The sequence below is a fragment of the Gekko japonicus genome, unplaced genomic scaffold (genome assembly GCF_001447785.1).
Source record: "Gekko japonicus isolate JY-2015 unplaced genomic scaffold, Gekko_japonicus_V1.1 scaffold2761, whole genome shotgun sequence".
In the NCBI taxonomy this organism is placed as follows: domain Eukaryota; kingdom Metazoa; phylum Chordata; class Lepidosauria; order Squamata; family Gekkonidae; genus Gekko; species Gekko japonicus.
In genome coordinates, this window is record NW_015168738.1 from 165833 (window position 1) to 181756 (window position 15924).

At 45.4% G+C, this 15924-nt stretch overlaps 1 protein-coding gene across 1 annotated transcript in view; it reads left to right on the plus strand.

Annotated features, from left to right (window-relative positions):
• The window catches only part of SNX2 (sorting nexin 2), a 52267-nt gene that overhangs the window by 19843 nt on the left and 16500 nt on the right, over positions 1-15924 (plus strand). Inside the window, exons 4-9 of the mRNA XM_015415619.1 lie at positions 1246-1312; positions 2693-2736; positions 2821-2962; positions 4502-4580; positions 8672-8747; positions 13483-13596. Coding sequence (XP_015271105.1) covers positions 1246-1312; positions 2693-2736; positions 2821-2962; positions 4502-4580; positions 8672-8747; positions 13483-13596 — 522 coding nt within the window. The remainder of the gene's footprint in view (positions 1-1245; positions 1313-2692; positions 2737-2820; positions 2963-4501; positions 4581-8671; positions 8748-13482; positions 13597-15924) is intronic.

Below are 15924 nucleotides of genomic sequence, written 5' to 3' on the forward strand. Positions count from 1 at the left end.
TACGTGGGAGCGAAAGTCTATTTCAACAAAAAAAAAGTTGTATAACGCAGTTTTTGCTTCATGTCCAACAAGGTGAAGAAAGGTTTTGCTAGTTTCCTTCAAGACAAGCATCTTCCCCACTATTCCTACAATTTATTAGTGGAAATCTAAGCAGGAGCTGCGGTGGCTCAAGTGGTTAAGACACTGAACTGCAGGCTGTGGAAGGTCAGTAATTCAGCAGTTCGAGACCCGGGTGCCACAAGACGGAGTGAGCTCCCGTCTCTAGTTCCAGCTCCTGCCAACCTAGCAGTTCGAAAGCAAGAAATTGCAAGTAGATAAATAGGTACCACTTCGGTGGGAAGGTAACAGCGTTCCGTGCGCCTTGGTGTTTAGTCATGCCGGCCACATGACCACGGAAACATCTTTGGGCAGCGCTGGCTCTTCGGCTTTGAAACGGAGATGAGCACCGCAACCCTAGAGTCGGATTCGACTGGCTTTCGAGCAAGGGAACCTTTACCTTTACTTAAGCAGGTGAAAAATCCCATTAGAGCCATGCCAAGTAATCTTTGGGCTGTGATATTTGCTTTCTGGGTATAATGGGAGCCCCGGGACCTAGGTCTGTGTGGGAGTGCGTTAACTATATCAAAATTTTGACCTCTGCTTTTTCCTACCGTCTGCCAAAAGCGTAAGTGATTTTCAATGAGTTGGCCTGGTGGTTTTCCCCCCAGAACTTTGTTTCCTGGTATGCAAATCTTCCCTACGTAGTGTCTTCAGCAGCTGTTGGATGTGCGTTAAGAGACAGAACGCACTTTCAGTCCCCTTTGCAACTGGATTTTACTGTGCAAAATGGCAAAATCCACTTGCAAATGGTCGCTGAAGTGGGTTGAAATGGCATTATTGAGGATATTTGAAAACGCCCCCCGAAACTGAACGTTTCAGTTCACCTCAACGACCATTTGCAAGTGGATTTTGCCACTTTGCTCAGTAAAATGCAATTGCGAAGTGCATTGAAAGTGAATTATTTAGCATGTGTGAAAGCGCCCAGTGTAAAATAAGCTTCTCTTTCCTTTCTAACGATACCTGAGGGATACTTTTGAGGAAGTTCCATGACCATTATCACCTCTTTAGGCTTCTAGCTCAGTGCATGATTGAGCTACTTGCTAAGCAGGAAAATGTTGTGCATGCTTTCGGAATTTGTGACTAGGTGTCCCTTTAATATCCATCCGTGCAAAGGGAACTCGATCGTGCTGTATTTTGTCTTCCCAGATTGAAGAGGAGGCCAACGGGGACATGTTCGATATTGAAATTAACGTGTCCGATCCCGAGAAAGTTGGTGAGTCTGGAAGCGGCAGGGTGTAGAAACGGTTCTTGCGTAACTTTAATTTTCTGGGGTGTTATAAAAATGAAGCAAGTAGCAAGTTAATTTTTTAAACAAGAGTATTACCTTGCCTTTCTGCCCTCACAGGGCCACCAAAGCGGCTAACAAAATAAAAGATACAAATTTAAATCTTATCTTAAAAAGGGCACGTGGAGGAGGGCATTGACAAAGATCTTTTTCCTCCCTCTCCCAGAAGACTGGAACTCAAGGGCATCCAGTGAAGCTGATGGGCAGCAGGTTCAGGATGGACAAAAGGAAATATGCCTTTACGCAGAGAGTGATTAAAATGTGGGATTCTCTACCAGAGTGTTGGCCAGAGCAATAAACAGCTTTCAAAGGAGATTAGATAGACTTGTCCTCCATGAATCTATCAGTGGCTCCTAGCCATAGTGGCTGAGGGGAATTTGCACATTCAGAGGTAGTAATCCTCTGAATCCCAGAGCCAGGAGGCAACAACAGGGGAAGACCTCAGCTTCCGTACCCTGTCGTTGGCTGTCCAGAGGACCTGGTTAGCCACTGTGTGAGACAGGATGTTGGACATGATGGACCACTGGTCTGATCCAGCAGGGCTCTTCTCACGTTCTTATCGGGGAAGGCCTCTGCCTCTATGCCCTGTTGATGGCTGTCCAGAGAAACTGGTTGGCCACTTTATGAGACGGGATGCTGGATGAGATAGACCACTGGTCTAATCCAGCATGGCTCTTCTTACGTTCTGACCGAAAAAAGAAGAAACTGTGAGATAACTGCGCTAGAGAGTATTTAAATAACGATCACAAAAGTTATACAAAAATGTGTACAAAAACTCTACATATATAAATGCACAAAGGCAGTTGAAAATGATGTAATTGACGATGATCTCCGGAATGTTCTATCGTTTCGATACTATTCTTCTTCCGAATGTGGATGAAAGCCTTATGAAATCATATGCAAGAACAATATTATGTGAAGAATCTCTGGTACATGTACATACAAAAATTCAATAAAAAGATTTCATAGATACATCGGTGAAAATTAATGAGATTGTTGATACGTACCTGTTGAAATAACAGACCAAGAGTCGCTGTATGTAAGGTTTGAAAAAATCTTTTTATTGAATTTTTGTATGTACATGTACCAGAGATTCTTCACATAATATTGTTATTGCATATGATTTCATAAGGCTTTCATTCACATTCCGAAGAAGAATAGTATCGAAACGATAGAACATTCCGGAGATTAAGTAAAAAAGATAAAAACAGTTAAAGTATTGGGGGTAAGTTACTCACAGTTTGAGTAGTTAGGTGTCCAAAGAAATACCAAAGGGCTGATCTGTGATACTTCCGTCTGTTCCATTAGGTGATGGCATGAATGCTTACATGGCCTACCGAGTAACAACAAAGGTAACCTATTTTGACAACAGAATTTGGGCTCTTCCATACCACATAAGTGATGAATGTTTTGAAACGGCTGTTTTTCCTTTTTAGACCAGTCTGTCCATGTTTCACAAAAACGAATTCTCCGTAAAACGAAGGTTCAGTGACTTTCTCGGCTTGCATAGCAAGTTAGCCTCAAAATATCTACACGTTGGGTACATTGTGCCCCCGGCTCCGGAGAAAAGTATTGTAGGTAAGCACCTCTTGGGGAACAGCTTGTGTTGTTGTCCTAATGCCACCATGTTCATTTGGTGCTTTTGTTTTGCATTTCTCTAGTAACTTGTTGATCTCTAAAATTAAGCTAGGGAGGAAGAATACTGAATTCAGGAACATGTTCTCTTAGAAGGAGGGTGCAATTAACTTGACAAACAATATGTTCTCTATTTTGTCATCTGTCATTTTGGTGCATACGTGCGCTTTTCTCCCCAATTTTTCGTTGATGAGTTTGTGAGCCCATTGTGTTAGCAATAGCCCTTCCCATTAAATCTCGGTGCACACAGTAGGCATTTCCTCTAAAGTAAAAGTGGCTTTGGGGTAGCTTCATTTTTAGTGTTTATTTTAGGATTGTCTAGATATTAAACCATTCACTGTCTAAATTCTTAGGGAGGAAAAAGCCCTTAAATAAAGGAAAATTGAGTCTGAATTCTGAGCATAAGAATATAGAATTATAGAATCCTGGTTAACTTGAAGATCTGTTGCCCCAGAAGGTGGGACCAGAACCAACGGGTTGAAATTAAATCAGAAGAGTTTTCGGCTCAACATTAGGAAGAACTTCCTGACAGAGCGGCTCCTTAGTGCAACAGGCTTCCTCGGGAGGTGGTGGGCTCTCCTTCTTTGGAGGTTTTCAAACAGAGGCTAGATGGCCATCTGTCAGCAATGCTGATTCTGTGAACTTAGGCAGATCACGAGAAGGGAGGGCAGGAAGGGTTGCCTCAGTGCTTAGTTCTCGTGGCCCCTTTCTTACATGCCCACGGAAATTTCGATCGCCACTTTGGGGTCAGGAAGCAATTTTTCTCCAGGCCAGTTTGGCTGGGGATCCTGGAGGTTTTTTGTCATCTTCTGGGCATGGAACACAGTTTACTGGGGGTGCATGGGGGGCAGATATTTGTGAATCTCCTGCGTTGTGCAAGGTTTGGACTAGATGACCGTGGAAGTCCTTTCCAACTCGATGGTTCTGTGATTCTATGAGGTAGCCCTTGCCAGCAAAGCAAATTCAAGGGATTCCCAACGCAGTGTCCGTGGGCATCCCTAGCGCTCACCGACACCTCTCCCAGTGCCTGGTAAGCGTTTTTAGAAAGTGGGCGGGGCCAGTTGGGCCTTTACCCAGCAGAACGTCTGATTGGCCACTGGAAATTTGATTGGCTGTGCAGATTTAAAAAAAAAAAAAAACATTGCTTTGGCGACAGCTGCCCCCACAGCACAAGGCTCTTCAACCTGTGTCTGAAGTTAAGCCGTGGGGGCCGTTTTGTGACTGCCTCCATCCCCTGCAAATCCTGTATCAGACAGACCCGTCCCTGTTGAAATGCTGTTTTCAAAGCAGGTCAAAAAGACTGCTTGCTTTTGGGGGAAGATTTTTGAATTTTCGCTTACCCTTTGTGGCAGATCTTATCAATATGTAAAAAAAAATTGGTGTGATGTAACTCTCTTTTGAATTTACGCTTACCGATTGTGGCAGATCTTAAGTTCTTATCAATATGTAAAAAAAATTGGTGTGATGTAACTCTCTTCAAAGGCATGACCAAGGTCAAAGTAGGCAAAGAAGATTCATCATCTACAGAATTTGTAGAAAAAAGAAGAGCAGCTCTAGAAAGGTAATGTATCCTCCTTGTAAATTCAGAAATGACTATATGGTATACTGCTTATAGTGCCCTGTGCAATTTGAACTTCAACAGTGGGAGGGCTTCTGGCGTACTGGACCCACTTGGTAGATCTCCTGATGGCACCTGGGTTTTGGCCACTGTGTGACACAGAATGTTGGACTGGATGGTCCACTGGCCTGATCCAAAATGGCTTTTCTTATGTTCTTATGGCCCTGCTGGTGGACCTCCTGATGGCCCCTGGGTTTTGGCTACCGTGTGACACAGAGTGTTGGGCTAGATGGGCCATTGGCCAAATCCAACATGGCTTCTCTTACTTTCTTATGGCCCTGCTGGTGGGCCTCCTGATGACACCTGGGTTTTGGCCACCGCGTGACACAGAGTGTTGGACTGGAGGGGCCATTGGCCTGATCCAGTATGGCTTCTCTTACATTTTTATGGCCCTGCTGGTAGACCTCCTGATGGCACCTGGGTTTTGGCCACCGTGTGACACAGAATGTTGGACTGGAGGGGCCAGTGGCCTGATCCAACATGGCTTCTCTTACGTTCTGTTTAAGTACTGAAAAGCCGAATGGCCTAACAAAAGAATGCAACTAAAAACCGCTCAAGCTGATCTACAGTCCACAGCTTTGCAAAACTAAATTGATAGCTCTTACCCAGGAGGGTGGAATTCGGACAGAGCTTGAGGCGCAGGGCAAGTAGGCACATACTGATAGTGAAGCTTCTGCACGCTCTTGTGACAGAACCTAGCATGACTTCAGGTAAGCAGGCTGCTTTTCCTGTTAATCTCGGTTCACAGTGATGCTTCTCCGAATGAGAAAGGGATCAGTACAGATCTCTTCACAGAAACCTAGGAGGTTTGCTGTGCTATTAGAACATAAGAGGAGCCATGTTGGATCAGGCCAGTGGCCCATCCAGTCCCACACTCTGTGTAACCCCAAACCCAGGTGCCCTCAGGAGATCCAACAGCTAGTCCTTAGTGTGAATTACAATGGCAACATAAAAAGCAGTCTTTTTAATGTATTAGAAAATAGAAGGTTTGTCTGGCTTTAGCCTTGGAAGATTTAGTGTTCTAGGGCTGTTCTCTTGTCTGGGTGCCTTCCCAGGGGAGCTTGTTTCCAGTGTTACTTCCTAACTTCGAGGGACAGTTTTTGTGCTAGAGATTCACATGTCCTCACAGCTGACTTACAGCAACCCTTTAGGGCTTTCCAGGCAAGAGAGGGCCATTTCTCTTAAGGCCTCGAAAGCGAAGAAGAGTCAGCCGTGGTTAGTATTTGGATGGGAGACCACCAAGGAAGTCCAGGGTCGCTACGCAGAGGGAGGCAATGGCAGGACCACCTCTGAAACGTCGGTTTGGTGTCGTGGCTAAGTGCACGGACTCTAATCTGGGAGAACCCGGTTTGATTCCTCACTCCTCCACATGCAGCTGCTGGTGTGACCTTGGTTCAGTTACAAGTTCTTTCGGAGCTGTTCTCTCTGGAGCAGTTCTCGAATGATCTCTCTCAGCCCCACCTACCTCACAGGGTGTCTGTTGTGGGGAAGGGAAGGGAAAGAAGTTTGTAAGCTGCTCTGAGACTCGAGTGAAGGGCAGGGTATAAATCTAATCTTCTCCTTCTCCTCTTCCTCCTTCTATAAACATACCTCTCACATACTCAGCAGTAACCCTGCTTGCTTTTCTGTAAAAGAGCCAGTTTGGTGTAGTAGTTAAGTGCGTGGGCTCTAATCTGGAAGAACCGGGTTTGATTCCCCCACTCCTCCACTTGCACCTGGCTGGATGACCTTGGGCAAGCCATAGTTCTGATAAGAGCTGTCCTTGAAAAAGAGCAGTTTCTGTCAAGAGCTCTCTTAGCCCCGCCTACCTCACAGGGTGTCTGTTGTGGGGAGGGGAAGGGAAAGGAGTTTGTAAGCCGCTCTGAGACTCTTTTGGGGAGTGAAGGGCGGGGTATAAATCCAATCTCTTCTTCTTCTTCTAAAACTGAGTTTGATTCCACTTCATCTGTTACTGACCAAACTCCTAAGAAAGCAATTCTTTGGTCAATGCGGGGTTGGAAACGGAGAGTTAGAAGGAACGTTGGTGGTCATCTAGTCCAGTCCTTACGTCAGTGCGGGAGTAGGCACCTTGCAGGGCTTTCTCTAGAGGGCTCCCAGCCAGACTGTAAACAAACAGCTGTGCTTAACTTCCCCAGGGCTGGTACATTAGGCTTTCCAGTTGTAGCCCTAGAACAGCATGCCAAGAAGACGTTGTGGGGAAGGAAGAACTGGATCCTCAAACCAAGAACACAAAAAGGCACTTGCTGGATCAGACCAAGGGTCCATCTAGTCCAGCATCCTGTCTCACACAATGGCCAACCAGATCCTCTGGACAGCCAACAACAGGGCACAGAGTCCGAGGCCTTCATGAGAACATAAGAGGAGCCCTGATGGATTATACCAGTGCTCCATCTAGTCCAGCATCCTGTCACACACAGTGGCCAACCAGGTCCTCTGTGTGGCCAACAACAGGGCATAGAGGCCAAGGTCTTCATTAGAACATAAGAAGAGCCCTGCTGGATCAGACCAGGAGTCCATCGAGTCCAGCATCCTGTCTCACACAGTGGCCAACCAGTTCCTCTGGAGGGCCAACAACAGGGCAGAGAGGCCGAGGCCTTCATTAGAACGTAAGAAGAGCACTGCTGGATCAGACCCGTGGTCTATCTAGTCCAGCATCCTGTCTCACACAGTGGCCAGCCAGTTCCTCTGGAAAGCCAACGACAGGGCATAGAGTCCGAAACCTTCCCCTGATAAGAACATAAGAAGAGCCCTGCTGGGTCAGACCAGTGGTCCATCTAGTCCAGCATCCCGTCTCACACAGTGGCCAGCCAGTTCTCTTGCCTTGAGAACCCTATGGGGGGTCACCAGAATTCAGCTGTCACTAAATGGCACTGTCCATCACCAGTGAAAGCCCAGCCACCCTTCCAGCCGTTCCCTTCAAAGCTAGCCCTCGAAATGAGCCACGCTTCTGTTTCAGGAAGCCAGATTACTTCCTCTGCCAGTATAACGGCCCCCTTCCGCGGCAACCTGAAGACCAGGGGCTGCCTGTGGCCTCTCGCTTCCGTGGACGTTCTGTGGCTTAAAATGCACATGGGCCGCATTTCCCCTGAACGTTTTGAGCAGCCGCCTTCCACATGCACATAAGAGAACTCATAGGGCAGTTTGTGCCCCGGTCTTAAATGTTCATCGCTGTGAGGACCTTGTGAAACTCGATCTTAAGAACACCACGACCTTGCCTCTTCTTTTGAACTCGGCTTGGCTGTTTTCCGTGTCACAGCGACCTTTGCGTTTCTCTTTGTGGTTTGGTTTTCCAAAGGCACGTATTTATAACAGCAGTGGGAATATAAAGTACAGTCATTCCGTTGCATGTTCCGTATTGTATGGCGGGCTTGTCTCCCGTTGTTCACTACTTCTTGCTGTCTGAAAAAGGCAGGAAGGAGCAGGGCATATTTATTTAAAACCTCATTGGCTGCCATTTTACCTTGCAGAACTCAAAAAGGTGGCTGAGTTAGTTTGAGCTACCTCACCGTTTTTAAGCCTCCAGCTCACACATTTTTGTCTTAGCTCAGGAAGGAGGGCTCCAGAGCAAACTAATTTCTGCAGCGGCCAAATCACACGCTCACAACTTCAATGCCGGTAGTTCACAAAGTAGAATTTTTGCTCACAAGACTCCACAGCTTAGAGGGAGCATTGCTCACAATGTAAAATAGCAATTACAGAAATGCATAGAAGACAGCTGAAAATAACAATAAACCACATTAGTCAAATGTAGTTCTAAATAAAACCTGTTGCTTGCTGGTGAGTTTGGTAACTTTTTTTGGCATTTGTCTCTGTTCTGGTATGGCTAACCAAACATGCATTTGGTAGTAGCATAAGGGAAAAGACTGAAAGGGGCATTAAGATAAATATCCTCTAAATCTAATCACATAATGAGATTTTGAAACTCTTGTCCAGCTAGCAAAGTTCCGTAGCCCCGTACTCATTTTGCGGATAGCAGATGTTTTTACAGTACTGTCAGGAACACTCAACGTTGTCTAACTTTTTTTAAACCGTAGGTATCTACAACGAACAGTAAAGCACCCAACCTTGTTACAGGATCCTGATCTAAGGCAGTTCTTGGAAAGTTCTGAGGTATATTAGTTCTCTTGTTTGCCTTTTAATCTATGCTGGTACTTGTCGGGTAAAGAAACAGTGTCCAACTCATGCGAGAAAATCTAGTTCTCTTATACTTGAAACTTGAATTTTACGCCCTTGGTAGACTTTCCCCAAAATTGAAATAATTCGTCTGGCATCTGATCTAATGCAAGTAGGTACGTTTCCTTGTGGAAATGCTCTTCTACAAATAGCACGCCTGTCTCAAAACCCAGTCGTTCTGGAGGTGGGCATCATTTTCTGAGACTGTATTATTGTAACACAACAGACTACAACATAGCTTGCATTTGATTGTCGACCGTGCAGTAATTTGTCATGAATAGAAGGCCTTGGTGGTCAGCGCTGTCAGTCGGGCACCTTTCAAGTAGGGTTGCCAGGTCCCCCAGTGGGGCAGGGGAATCCCCGCTCGATGGGTCCGTTACCCACCGGCTTGAATCGGGCCACCGGGGGGAACCCCAGCCCCCAAATTGCCGGGATCACGGAGACGTGTCCAGCATGATGACGTCATCACATCGGGCATGTTGTGGGGGGGGGCGCTCTATCATTCGAGGGAAAACTCTATGGTTTTCCCTCAAATGATAGTGGTCCCACCCCCAACGTGTCCGACACGATGACGTCACTTCCGGGTGATGTCACCGTGGTGTGTGTGCCGAGGAACTCCCGGAGAGGGCGAGGACTCCCCCCACTGCAGCTACGGTAGGACTTGGCAACCCTCCTTTCAAGTGCAAGGGTCAACTCCAGGCCCGTAGCCAGGATTTTGTAATTCAGGGGGCCTTTAAATAAATTGGGGGGGCACTGACATCAATCAGGGAAGCAAAGTATGCTTGAGGAAGGGAGAGTGGCAGCGGGGGGGGCGCTAGATCAAATTTGTGGGGCCCTGGCAGGAAGTCAGGGGTCCGGGGCCCGAAATGCCCCACTGTAGCTACGAGCCTGGTCAACTCATGTGTTGTTTTTTTTAATCCACCCAGTTCTGTGAAGGGTGTATAGTACCTGCTTCAGTAACTGCCTGCATGTTAGTAGATCCAGGTAGTCAGCCGTATTGGTCTGAAGCAGTAGAACAAATGTGGAGTCCAGTGGCACCTTTAAGACCATCAAAGGTTTATTCAAGGTATGAGCTTTCGTGTGCAAGGGACACTTTTTCAAATACCACGGAACAAGTGGTAAGGTTCAGACATAGAGGGGCTGAACAGCAAATTAACATGTAATGTGATGAAGACAATAACAGGTTAAGGTTATAAGGTCAACAGTTGTAAAGCAATAAATATGTCGAAATAAATGGAGAGCAGTGTTCCCTCTAAGCTGAGTTAGTGTGAGCTAGCTCATAGTTTTTTAGTCTCCAGCTCACACATTTTCATCTTCGCTCAGGAAGGGAGGGCTCCAGAGCAAACCATTTTATGCCGTAGCCAAGTCGCTCGCTCACAACTTTAATGCCAACAGCTCACAAAGTAGAATTTTTGCTCACAAGACTCCACAGCTTAGAGGGAACATTGATGGGGAGTCTCAGATTTATTCAGTTTCTACCCTGCCCTTCCCGCCCAAGCGGGCTCAGGGCAGCATACATAACATGTATATAAATACAATTAAAAACATGCATAAAACATCCGAGAACATTCAAAAACCATTTTCGAAGTGTGGAAACAATTAAAGTGCGGAGCGGAAATTCCTAAAACCAGCTGTACCACTACTTATAACCTTAGCTTGTTAATTTCATTCTGTTTTTGCATCTCTTAAAGCATCTTCATCATGTCACATGTTAATTTGCTGGTCAGCCCGTCTATAAGTTTGAACCTGACCTACCATTCCATTGTATTTGAAAAAGTGTGCACGCACACGAAAAGTCATACCTTGAATAAAACTTTGTTGGGCTCAAAGGTGCCACTGGACTCTAAATTTGTTCTCCCTGCATGTTAGTTCACATGGCATTGCCTTGGCAAAAACTACATTAATCATGTGACAGTGTCATAGCGAGACCACGTTTTCAGTGGAAACTTCTTTTTTCCTGTTTAAAAAACTTGATCTTTCCCTTCCAAAGCTGGGAGTCTATTAATTCTTTTGCCTTGTCCACAGCTTGTTTGTGTCTCTTTCCATTGCCCACCAGCACTTCCACAAAGGGAAGGAAAAACGTCATGGGGAATTACCCTTTTCATCAGTGTGTGGATCGTGGGGTGGGGTTGGGGGGTGGTGGCAGTTCTATAGTACGGGGGTGGTAGGCATGAGTCTTTGTATTATGTTGTCGAAGGCTTTTATGGCCAGAGTTCATTAGTTGCTGTAGGTTTTCCGGGCTGTGTGGCCATGCTCTTGGCATTGTAGGACCTGACGTTTTGCCAGTAGCCGTGACGGGCATCCTCAGAAGTATTATAAAGAGAGACCTCCCAGTTGAAATTTGATCAGCAAGCAGTAGATTTGACGGGAGTCTATTAGGAGATTTGTAGTTTCCTATTTGGAACATAAGCTTTGGAAAGCAAAAAGAGAAAATTGTATGAGAACAATAAGAGACAACACTCACTAAATGCAAAATGATATACAAGAGAATTTGCTTCTGAGGAAGTCAAGGATCGAAACGAAGACAAAAGCCGGAAGCTTCGTTAATATTTGATTCTCTTATGTATAAATTACTTAAGTAAATGTGATTTTCCTGGAATTTAGCACTTTATACTGTATTAAAGTAAAGGTAAAGGTTCCCTTGCTCGAAAGACAGTCGAATCTGACTCTAGGGTTGCGGTGCTCATCTCCGTTTCAAAGCCGAAGAGCCAGCGCTGTCCGAAGACGTTTCCGTGGTCATGTGGCCGTCATGACTAAACACCAAGGCGCACGGAACGCTGTTACCTTCCCACCGAAGTGGTACCTGTTTATCTACTTGCAATGTCTTGCTTTCGAACTGCTGGGTTGGCAGGAGCTGGAACTAGAGATGGGAGCTCACTCCATCATGCGGCACCCAGGTCTCGAACTGCTGAACTACTGACCTTCCACAGCCTGCAGTTCAGCGTCTTAACCACTTGAGCCACCGCAGCTCCTTTATATTGTATTACACTTGGTGAATAATTTGTATGTATTGTATGTAGTATTTTCTAATATAGTATCCATTGCATTATAACATCTCCCCAGTTATTTCATTGTTGCTGATCCTCGGAAGTATAATATAGAAAGATGGCGTACTCTCTGTGTCAAGGTTATACCTCTGAGGATGCCAGTCATAGCTGCTGGTGAAACATCAGGTCCTACAATGCCAAGACCACGGCCACACAACCCGGAAAATCTACAACGGCTAATCTTTGTATCGGTGCTCTCTTTACAGAGCTGGTTTCAGGGGATTTTTGAGTCCTGCCGTCGGCTCTGCTGGAGGTTACTTAACTATACATTGAAACACTCTCCTGCATAATTCTTCCTTCATCTGCAACTGTAATTGGTTTTGAAAATACTGCTGTGACTCATCTCCGCTTTCAGAGCACCGTAGCAGTAGAAAAAGAGCAAAGGTGTTCGAAGAAGCGAGTAGTGACTCACGAAAGCTCAGACCCTGCATTCGGTGCTTGTGAAACATCTTCCATTAACACAGGGATGCATGTTAGGATTTGTGCTTGTGCCCTTGACTCTTAGAAAGTTCAAAGTTTTCAGCAAAAATCCCAGGGAGGAACACAAAACACAAGGGGAACTGAATAAGCTTACAAGCGAAGGGTGTCCAATTAATGGCTTCCGGCCCGTAGCTTCTCCGCTTCTCTGGTCCAACAGCTACCTCAGTCCCATGGCAACAAGTTCTTAAAACTCTCAGGTCTCAGAAATGATGGTCGTAGGCTCCCCAGAACGACTGGAAATGAGCTTGGGCAAGATGGAGATAGTTAATATCTCAATACAGTATCCTGAAAACGCGGAGATCAAAGGAAGGCCCTTCATTTTGACATCTGGCCTGTCCCGCCACGTGACTTAGGGAGATCACTGCGCTGTGAAACTGTTTGCCTGTATGCACGCTCTGGTACGCCATCTTAAGTAATGAATGAAATGTTGCCAGCACTTTTATGATTTTATGATCTTATTTGTCATTGAATTGTTTAAATGATTTTATGTGGATTTTATTGGTTTCCTTGTACCAGCCAATGTAAGCTGCCCTGAGCCTGCTCGCAGGGAGGGCGGGGTACAAATGGAATCATTATTAATAATAGTATTATTATTAATTAATGATGTTAATTAATATTATTAATATATTAAATAATATTAATTGATATAATTAATTATTATATATAATATTTAGTAATTATTATTTATCATTATTAGTAATTTATCATTAATTGCTCAATTAATAATTAATATTAATAACATTATTATTAATAATAAGTGTCCTCCATCTTCCCAACTCCCCCTACGTGTGTTCTCGGCACATTTTATCCAGCATTTTTCCTTGTCGCTGCCCCTGCAACCTGCACAGCGTAGCAGAACTTAATTCTTTAAGCCAGTGCTATTGTTTCCTTCGCTATGCAGGTGGTGTTGTAACAACTTTGACAGATCGTCTTTCAGTTGCACCTAAGTTAAACCTAAATGTAAAGGTGCAGAAGAAAAGCAAGTATCTGTGTCTAAAGTTTCCCCTGAGAATGTAAAAAGAAGTCAATTCAAGAAATTGTTGCAATCTATTGGGGCACTGCGTTCTTAGCTGTCCCTTTGCTACCCAATTAAACTTCTAGCCTTAACATGAGTTTCTTAGCCCTTCCTTGTCGTTTGGTTCCAGCTTCCGAGAGCAGTGAACACTCAGGCTCTGAGTGGAGCGGGAATATTGAGGATGGTGAACAAGGCTGCCGATGCGGTTAACAAGATGACAATCAAGATGAATGAATCAGATGCAGTAAGCTGGGTTTTTTTCCTCCCACTTCTTAAGCCAGTTTGGCATCGTGGTTAAGTGCGCGGACTCTAATCTGGGAGAACCGGGTTTGATTCCCCACTCCTCCACTCGCAGCTGCTGGATGACCTTGGGCAAGCCACAGTTCTGTCAGAGCTGTTCTTGAAAAAGAGCAGTTTCTGTCAGAGCTCTCTCCGCCCCACCAACCTCACAGGGTGTCTGTTGTGGGGGGGGGGAGGGAAAGGAGTTTGTAAGCTGCTCTGAGACTCCGAGCGAAGGGCAGGGTATAAATCCAATGTCTTTTCTTCAGTGACGAGCAATGTTCCCTCTAAGCTGTGGAGTCCTTTGAGCAAAAGGTTCTCCTTTGTGAGCTACCGGCATTAAGGTTGTGAGCGAGTGACTTGGCTGCTGCATAAATCAGTTTGCTCTGGAGCCGTCCCTTCCTGAACTAAGACAAAAAATGTGTGAGCCGGAGGCTAAAAATCTGAGAGCTATCTCACACTAACTCAGCTTAGAGGGAACATGACGAGATGAATAAATGAGGCTCGACCGTTGCTTGTTAAGACTACGGAGATAGAAAACGGTATATTAATTTACTTACTTTAGCTTGGATTCTCAACTGCATCAAATTGACTGCCTTGGATATGCAGTAAAGGGTCCCCCATCTTCTTGAGCCTGTGGTCACCTTTGCGATGCAGACACAGTGTGGTGGGACTATAGGAGGTGGGACCAACCACAAAATGTCGGGGGGGGGGGTGTTATGCCAGTCTCTAATGTCACCCTTCAACAGTTCAGGCAGCTCTGTTTAACAGGATGACTCTTAAATAAGCATCGTGTTTAAAAACATTGTCATGCATAGACACCGCTTACCTACAGTCACACAGTGAAGATCCTTGTACTGCAGTAGCAGCCGCTGCCACTAATGTTTTTTTAAAAATCTACGCAGCCAATCAGAAGCTCTGGCATCAGTGGGCAAAAATTTGGTCATCTACAGTCTCTCTAATGAGAGCTATTAATATAAGAATCCAATTCCGAAAAATTGTTCATAGATGGCATTTCACTCTGTTACGTTTGTACCACATTTCACCCTCATATAGCCCCAGTTGTTGGAGGGGATGTGGGCAGCCTGGTTCTTACATTCACTGCTGGTAGACGTGCCCTGTTATGGTAGTTTTGGACCAGTGTCCCCTCTAAGCTGAGTCTCTGTGAGCTAGCTCACAGTTTTTTAGCCTCTGGCTCACACATTTTTGTTTACACTCAGGAAATAATAATAATAATAATCTTTCAATTTATTAATCGCTCAATCCTGCAGAGGTTGCTGGCTCTGAGCGATTTACAGTTACTCATTCACGCGGGACTAACAATGATTTATGGGGGTAAGGGAGGACAACATATATCTTTTTATATCACACACATCCATAGTCGGCGAGGGTTTGCTCAGCTGCAGGGTCAGACGTATTCTGTCGGCATATTCACTTTGGCTCCACTAGATGACGTCAGCTTCTCCAGGTCTTGCAGCACCGCACTGCCACCGCCTGGCCGGAACGGCCCATTACAGGCTTCTTGGAGTCGAAGAGATTTTTTCTTAGGCATTTCTTAGGAAGGACGGCCCCAGAGCAAACTAATTTATGCAGTAGCCAAATGGTGCTCTCTCACAACTTCAATGCCAGTAGCTCACAAAGTAGAATTTTTGCTCACAAGACTCCACAGCTTAGAGGGAGCATTGTTTTGGACCACTATTCTTGAACTGATTTATGACATTATACTGGGCACAATATCCCTATGAGGCCAGAACTTGTCTTGTTTAATTTATGGGATAGATGTTCCTGCTGTCAGGAAAGGTCTCATTTCTTATATGCTGGTGGCAAGACTTTAGTGGCTAAGCATTGGAAAAATAGTAAGCAACCCGCATCGATGATGTGGTTGAATAAGTTATGGGAATATCTGTTCATGGATAAAATATCAGAAGTTATATCCTTGGCAGAGAATCCAGAGTTTCATTCAGATTTTTTGGAATGTCGGTTTCCCTTTCTTGAATATACGGAAAGACATAGTAAGCTGAAAAAAGGCCCTTCCAGATAATTCGAACGTTATAGCCAGGGGTCATTGCCTGTGGGAGCACACAGGAGCGGAGCTCCGGCAGTAAGGAGCCCAGGGGTCGGGCACATGCAACAAGCCCCATCCCCTGCTCCCAGCAGCCCTCAGTCAGAGCAAGAAGCAGCCAGGTAAGCTGCAGAGCCCCCCCACCCGGTTCCAAAACAGTCCAGTGGCACCTTTAAGACCAAGTTTTATTCAGGTACAAGCTCTCCCTCCTCTGTGAGGACAGCTCTGCAC